An 8,549-nucleotide genomic window follows, 5' to 3' on the forward strand; every position below is an offset into this window, starting at 1 on the left:
GTCATATAATTATTTATTTTTTTCATTTTAGATATATCTTTTAATGCTTTTTCAGTATAATGCAGATCAAACAGAGGGCCCACATCTCACAATACCCAATTTTAACTTAAGGAGATCTAAAGAGGATGAATGTTACTATGTAACTTAAGGAGATCTAAAGAGGATGAATGTTACTATGTAACTTAAGGAGATCTAAAGAGGATGGTGCCTGCAGGATTTTTAGACGTTTGGGCAGGAGGGGGAGAGAAAGGAATTTAGGGCTTTTTTTGTTCCCAGGCTTCCGCCATCCCAATTTTTTGTAAGGCCTTCTCATTTGACATAGGTATAAACATACTTAAGTTTGGACTTTGCACAATGTGAGAAAGTGACCTATCTAGAACATCAAAAAATCCTGCAGGCGCCCATGCACACATGGCACCCCTTATATACTGGCCCTGAGTAAGAGGTATTTCAGGCAACCTATTTTTTGAGTCAACAAAAAACAGGTTTTAGCAGTGCCGTGGCTAATGGGTTGGAGATCCCCTTAAAAAAATGTGTCCTCAGGGTCTCAAAATTTCCCAAATTTTACTGCTAGGTTTTGCTAAAATAAAAAGCTTCTTAAATTAGCAAAAGGCCATAAAATTTGCTGCTTTGGGATCCTGTGCCGCAAACAAAGGACTTTGGGGTGTTTATAGTATCCAAGGGACTTAAAAGTACGCATTAAGGGGGTTGAGGACTTAAAAGTACGCATTAAGGGGGGTGGGGACATAAAAGTACCCATGGCAACAGGTGTCAAATTTCAAAAATTTTGGCGTACGTATTTTATTGACGACCCCTAAAGAGGATAAATGTTACTATGTAACTTAGGGAGATCTAAAGAGGATGAATGTTACTATGTAATAAGAATTTTAAAAAACAGCATTTAGTAGTAACTATGGTAACTCAAGTTTATGTCATGTAAAAAATAGCTTTATTTTTTAATAGTAGAACTTAACTTAATGTCAATTAAATGAAACAAATAGTATTAACATAAAACTGTTATAATAATTGTAATATGAACAAAAAAAAATTATTTTTTTAATATGAACAAAACATTTATAATAAAACTTTTATTGGGTCAATTAAAAGATTTTTCTATAAATGTTTTGAGTGGAAATGGCTGGCTATAAGTTTTGCACAGTGTTTTCGCATTGCATTGTTTTGTTTTTTTTCTATGAAGACATAAAAAGCAATATTGAAGAGCTGATGAAATATTTAAGCTACTTGATACTCTTTTTTTTTTTCTTTTTTTTTCTTTGTTGCACTCTAAAGAATATCCAAGTAAAATTCCAAAAAAGATATTTTCATTGCATATTAACTGCTTTTTTTATGTAATACAGATTCCATTTCAGTTTTGATAATCCAAGTTTATCAATTTTGTTAGATGGTAGGATTTATACTTCACACTCTATTTGTTAACAAAAGTTATTTTTAGGTTGAGAAAATTTTTAAATTTTTACATTTATTAGCAAAAATTATTTTCATGTCAAAGTGTCATGGTTAGTATTCTTGACACAATTTTTAGACCACTTGCTTTAGACCACTTGCTTTACAATTGAGAGGTACAAGGTTTGATGCCAACTTTGATGTCAGCTTTGATTGCAGATTTGATGTCAATTTTGGCCATATTCACTTTATATGTAAGTATGAAAGCATGAACTTTTTAGTCATATTCTCTTCACAGAGCTCTGTGATAAGACTGCACGGACTTCTTGGAGCACCTTTTTATCTACACATCTAATCCGAAATCTGCCAGGATTATGGATTAGGTGTGGATTAATAAACGAATGAGATCAAAATATTTCACATCTTAATAGACTTATTATAATTAGTAATACTAAACACAATTAATGTTAACCACAATGCAACAGTTCTGAAAGTATTTTTGCTCAAAGAGTTTGTGTTAACAAACTGTAAAATGTTAACAAGCTATGATTTTTTCATCTTTTGGCCCCTAATTAACAAAAAAAAAATTATACAAGAAAATTAGCTAGGAAAACCTTCTCCACCTAAAATTACGTAAAACTATTGAAAATACCAATTGAAAAATTTGAGGTACAGAGCTTTATATATAGAAGCATATAAAAGTATACAAGTTTTTTCTCATATAACTTCTATGTAAGTTTATATCTAGCTTCCAGTAAATAAATTGAAAAAACTGTTCACATTTCTGCTTCATTTCACTTCTTTTTCTATGCTTTTTTTATAACTTGTTATATTTCTATCTAAACGCATTAAAAAATTTTAAAATATTCTATGAAGATGTCTAATGAGCTACTTTGATCTCGTTGCTTTATTTCCACACCTTACTCTCCATTAATTTCCACACCTTAATCTCCATTCATCTCTACACCTTAATCTCCATTAATCTCCAAACCTAATCCAAACATTAATATTGATTTTTTGGTCTACTTAAACACTGTAAAAGTCTTACGTGTTTTGAGTTTGAAGGAATTAAAAACAACTACGATGTTTCTGCGATTAAGGATAAATGAAATTTTTGTCCAAACTTTTTCAATGTCCTATTATTTTTCCTGCAGGAAATTTTTATTTTCTTCATCTTGCTCTCTACATTTTCTTAGGTTATAATTTGTCATTTATATTTATTGAAATATAAATTACATAGGTTTTTATGAACTGAAAGAGTGTAAACTTTGTCTCTATTTTTTGTTATGACCGGCTTTTTTTTCAATGGAAGACAGTCGCCACGGAGTTGCCATAAATTGTCTTTATGAATCACAAAAATTATCATGTTGAGCTTAAGTTTTTTTCTTTTTTATGTAATTTCTTTTTTTTGCATAATCTTTTACAATTCTTTGCAAAATCCTTCAAAATTCTTTGCACATTCCTTCACATTTCTTTGCATATCCTTTATATTTCTTTGCATATCCTTCACATTTCTTTGCATATCCTTTATATTTCTTTGCATATCCTTTATATTTCTTTGCATATTCTTTATATTTCTTTGCATATCCTTTATATTTCTTTGCATATCCTTTATATTTCTTTGCATATTCTTTATATTTCTTTGCATATTCTTGGTTAACAATAGGTAAACCATCCTTATTTTGATGCATTTTTGCAACAAGTTTGTTCTGAAAGCAACTATCTACTACAACTGAATGCAATTTTTTGAAACTACACTAAAGGAAGTGTATGTTTTTTGAGCTTTGTAAACTATTTTTTTAAATGAAATTTCTTAATTTTACTAAATACTTTAATTTTGAAACTTTATAATTAAAAAAAATTTTTTTAGTACTCTTTACATTATGTATCTTGGAAACCACAATTTCTCAAATTGACAAAATAGGACATTTTTGGAAGTCACCTTTAACTTATAAATAAACTTTGAATTTCATCTTTCATCGTTTCAGGTTCAGTTCTTAATTTAGTTCATTAAAGAAAAGAAAAGAAATGTCTTTTTTGAATTCCTGACTTTTATTTGTATTTTTATATGGATTATAAACTTTACAATCTGAGTTTTAGATTAATTGCGGTAGTGGTGTAGTGGTAGAGAACTCACCACGTCCCTGGTAGTACCCCGCTCAACTTGTTTCTCCGCGCAGCGGCTTTGTCCGTCGAGGTTCGTGTTTTGGAGTTATAGAGTTGAGAGAGGGTTATAATCAAAAAAGTAGCATCCGCGACTGTAGTGGCCTTCTCGGCCTAGTCGAGGTGAATAATTAAAAAAAATAATTAATTATTGAGGAGACTTCTGGCATTTTAATTATTAAGGAGATATCTGACATTTAAATTTTTGAAGAGATTGATTTTAAGGTTGATCTTGTTCTATTTTGTTAATGTTTAACTGAAGTTTTAGATTAATGACCTGGTGACTTATATACCTGGTGGCTTATATATTTCTAAACGGTTCTTTTTGTTTTACTTTTAAATTCGAAGAAGTTGATGACGAAAGAAATTTCGAAGAAACAGTTGATGATGCTTTTTTCTTAAAAATCTAAAAAATAAAAATTGAATTTTAATCTTTTAGCTAAAAGATTAAAATTTAAGAATCTGTTTTTGTTTTTTAAAAGTCTGTTTCCTCGATTACAAGATGATTTTATTGTTTTATATTAATTCATTCAATGTTATTATATTTCATTTATATTAAATTATTTCATTTATAATATATAATTTAACAGTTTAGGTTTTGAGTATCAAGATATTTCTTTTATACTCCTCAATTAAAAGGAACAGTTATAATTAAAAAAGGTCTTTATGAAATAGCTTTTTATTTGATTTTAAGGATTTATAAAAGTGTGTTTATAAATATTTTTCAGGTTGAAAAGTCAAAGAAATATCTCGGGAAAAAAAATGCAATAAACAATAAAATTAGAGAAGTTGAAGATTTCCATTCGTTGCCTTTAACAAAAGCACATAAAAAAACTCGTGATTTAATGAAACAGTTTATTAATTCGTAATTTAATTTTAATTCAACTTTCTTTTTAATTTTTGAATATACATATAAATTGTTTATATGTTTATTGAGAATAAACATATAAACAATTTTATATTTATTTAAATTATTTATTAACGTGTTTATGTTTTTATGTTTGTTAAAAAGTTTAGTCACATTAAATTTTTAAAAATTTAAGATGGTGACGTAAGTTTTCTCTCCTTTATTTTATGATCAATAAGTGTAAAATGGTTCTTGAAAAATTTTAAATACGTGAAATGTTTTAGTCTATGTACGATTTATAAATGAATATTAAACACTAATTTCTCTTAATAGATTGGTTTCCTTATTAGCATTTATGGTTTCCTTATTAACATTTATAATTATACGGCTTGCTTGTTTATTGTTTTATAGAATAGTTTTAATTTCGGCAAATTAATGCTTATTTAAATAATATTGCAGTAGTATTGCTATGAATGAACTTTTATTAATTATACTTTTCGTACTGTCTACTAATTTTATTATATTATTTCGTACCGTCTACTAATTTTATTTTATACTTTTATATTTATTTTTTAAACGTGTTTTAACATAAATCTTGTTTTACATGATATTCAACATAATATATATATATATATATATATATATATATATATATATATATATATATATATATATATATATATATATATATATATATATATATATATATATATATATATATATATATATATATATATAGATATAGATAATGATCTCCATTAACTGGAATCTATAGAACCAAGCGAAAGTAATAGTTATAAGGTTATTTTCCGAGCCTCAGAAAGTTATTCTTACCTCCAAAAGAAAATAATAGTTTCAAGTCTTTTAAGATTTCAATGTTTTCTTTGTTTAAAGCTTACTTTTAAACTCTTTCTCTTGCTCGTATTGCGTCCCTTAAAAACTGTTTTTAAAGAGTTTTCTAGAATTTTAAATAGTAGATTTTGCAAATAAACTTTTGATAATTTCTTCGCGCCGTTTGGTAATTCCTTTGCGCTCTTTACATGGTGATTCCTTCACGCCATTCTCCTATTCGATGGGCCGCGGCTCATCGAGCATTAACGTTAATCTTCGTCCCCTTTTAGCTGCTGCTTCACTCAGTTAATACTGTCGCATTCCACCAAAAATATACGAGATATCGGTCGCTTGATTTCACTATGTCCGACTTTCTTTTTTACAGCACGAGTAAAGCCATCAGCTGCAGGGTCTTTAAAACTCTACCTAGGGGCCATTTTCCACGTGGTGTATCTGGTGATACAACTAAAGCGACATATTCAACTTGAATATCGCTTTTCTCGTGGAACCAGTTTTTTTCTTGAATTTAAGATTGAAAGCCATTCCCAAAGCTATCTCTTTCAAAAATGACGCACAAGTTGTTGAATTTTACGCCAACATTTCTTAAAGTCAAAATATTCAATGTCAACGCTTTCTGGTGCAAATTTTCCGCCTACTTGACTGCAAAAAATAATTTGCTGTCAATGAAAAATCGTCATCAGCATCAACCGTTTGGTATGTTAAAAGTCTTGAATTAATCATGGCTTCTGCTCCAGTGAATGCTGTCATCAATTCTTTGTCATTTATATACGCATTACCTAATATCAGGGCCGGAAATAGGAGGGTGCGTTGGGAATATTTTCTGAACAATTTTACTAAAGTGCAGATTTATTTTGTTAAAAGTTACAATGATACATAATTGCAAGTATGTAATAGCATACTTGACGATGATTATAAAAATATATATGATATGTATGTATGATATAAAATATACAGTAGTATTTCTGGCAAAGTAAATGGTACTCAACAAAAATGATCTGATCTTCTTAATCACTTAATTTTATTTATACCATGCCAAGCCCATAGAATAGAGGTTTAAACATTTAAAAAAAGTTTATTATTGATTATAAATTTTTTACAACTCTGTAATCTATCTAAAGTAAGATGAATAGCTAAAGCCTAATTAATTAAATCTGTTTGGGTTTGATTTGTATCAACTATAAATACCGCTGTAGAAACGTCAGCTGATCGATATTTAGATAAAAATGCTAGAACTTAAGCGTTAAGATTCTCAAAAAAAAATGCTAATATTTGAATGCTTGGTATCTTTGTATTTTATGAAAAATATCGTGTACAAAATGAAAATAAACTTAAAGACATAGTTGATGCTTTATCGAGATTTTTTACAGTCAATTAGCAGGTTGTCAATTTTGACAACCTACTAATGGATAATTTAGTGCAATAAAACATGCGCTTCAGTTAGGCATTGATCCTGAATCCAATTTTAAAAGAGTTCATAGAAAAAGACTATTGCCAAAAAAATATTGATTTTAATCTATATTCTCAGTTGATATTTAATTTTAATTCGTTTTACAGATCAGAATTCAAAAAGTATTTAGATACTTAAGTTCTGAGCACTTGAAAAAGTGTAATGCAACAAATCAACCTGACAATGTATTAATAAGCGCATTAAAGTAAGCGCTTCGATTAGGTATTGATCCTCAAGTGTAGTTCGACTATTGAACCATTGTTTATTTTATTAAAGAACTGTTAAGTACCAAGTTCTTTATATAAATCACAAAAAAATTATAAAATTATTCCTTCCGGGTTTCGATGCATCTATAATAAGTGGTTGTGATGGAATTTTTTCGGGGTTTTTAGTTTTGATTCATTGCTGTAAAGTTACATTTAATTTATTAAATTAAAAAGGCATTAATAATTTATTTGTCTAACTTACTTAAAGAACTTTTAAAGTATCAGAAATGCGCGAAAAACTGTAAACAAAATGTTAGGATTAATGTTAACAGCACCCATAGTACATCATTCCTGGCTTTTAGACATAAAATCTGCGTGGTCCTAAACTTGTTGTTTTTTTTTAAATCTTTTTATTATTACTTGACAAATGCATTTTTTTATAGATAATCATTTTCAAATGATGTAGCTATTCAACTGTGAAAGCCATGACCCTTATGGCTTCTGTAGCACCAGGGGTCGTGAAAGCCACGGCCCTTACGGCTTCTGCAGCTGAGTTCGTGTCATTGAATGAACAAAAGTTTAGCAAACTAAAATTAATCATAAGTTATTTCAGATGCACTGACGTTATTGATAACGTTGATCACAACTCACGATCGATAACGTTGATCATAACTCACGATCGATAGAACTTGATGCTTTGTAATACTAACAAAAATTAAAAAAAAAAAAGGGTTGTTGAAAATAGGCGTTAGTGAAACAACTGAAAATCAATCTTTAATACAATTAAGAATCGATTCTCTTTAGTTTATTTAAGAATCAATTTTCTGAATCTGCTGGAGCGATTGCTAATGAATAAAAGAGTAATATATGTATTTCAAGCATGATTGATCTAAGTATGGTTTTGCTTTATGGAGTAATCCTATTATTTTAGAAATTTTGTTTTCAATCATGGTTATGTGGTCTTTCCAATTTATGTTTTCATCTAAAATTACACCTATAAATTTCATTGAACATTCTCTTTTTACGATATATTCTCCAATAACAAGTTTTGGAAGTGCAAGAGAGATTTTATCTTTTATATGGAGGCGATGAAAAATAGTATATTTAGTTTTAGTTAAATTAATTGAAAGTTTATTAATACTTAACCATTCGGTTAGTTTTAGAAGCACAAGTTGACCGTTTTAAATAATGTATCACTATGAGAATAAAATAAATCTGTGTCAGCAAATCTAGAATATTAGAAGCTTTGCTAAAATCACTAATATAAATTAAAAATAAAAGTGGTCCTAATATAGATCCTTGAGGAACGCTGCAAGTAATTGTCATATTGTAAGTTTTTTCATTGCCCAATGAAATATATTGTTTTCTATTAGATAAGCAGCTTTTAAACCAAGCTATGTTTATACTTTTGATTCCGTAGTTTTCTAATTTGTTAATTAATATACTATGATCAACAGTGTCAAACGCCTTAACAAAATCTATGAAAACACCTAAAGTGAACTTGTTTTTGTCAAAACCTTGAAATATAATCCGAATGAGATGAAGAATTGCATGATCAGTTGAGTGCCCTGTTTTGAAGCCAAATTGTTTGTTATCAAGAATATTATTTTTTTCTAAAAATGAGTATAAT

At 28.5% G+C, this 8,549-nt stretch overlaps 1 protein-coding gene across 1 annotated transcript in view; it reads left to right on the top strand.

Moving 5' to 3' along the window:
- LOC100200850 (uncharacterized) overlaps positions 1-4,766 on the top strand; it is a 65,634-nt gene extending 60,868 nt beyond the window's left edge. The window contains exon 10 of the mRNA XM_065791821.1: positions 4,296-4,766. Coding sequence (XP_065647893.1) covers positions 4,296-4,436 — 141 coding nt within the window. The 3' untranslated portion in view covers positions 4,437-4,766. The remainder of the gene's footprint in view (positions 1-4,295) is intronic.
- The last annotated feature ends 3,783 nt before the right edge of the window (positions 4,767-8,549 follow it).

This window comes from Hydra vulgaris, chromosome 02 (genome assembly GCF_038396675.1).
Source record: "Hydra vulgaris chromosome 02, alternate assembly HydraT2T_AEP".
In the NCBI taxonomy this organism is placed as follows: Eukaryota; Metazoa; Cnidaria; class Hydrozoa; order Anthoathecata; family Hydridae; genus Hydra; species Hydra vulgaris.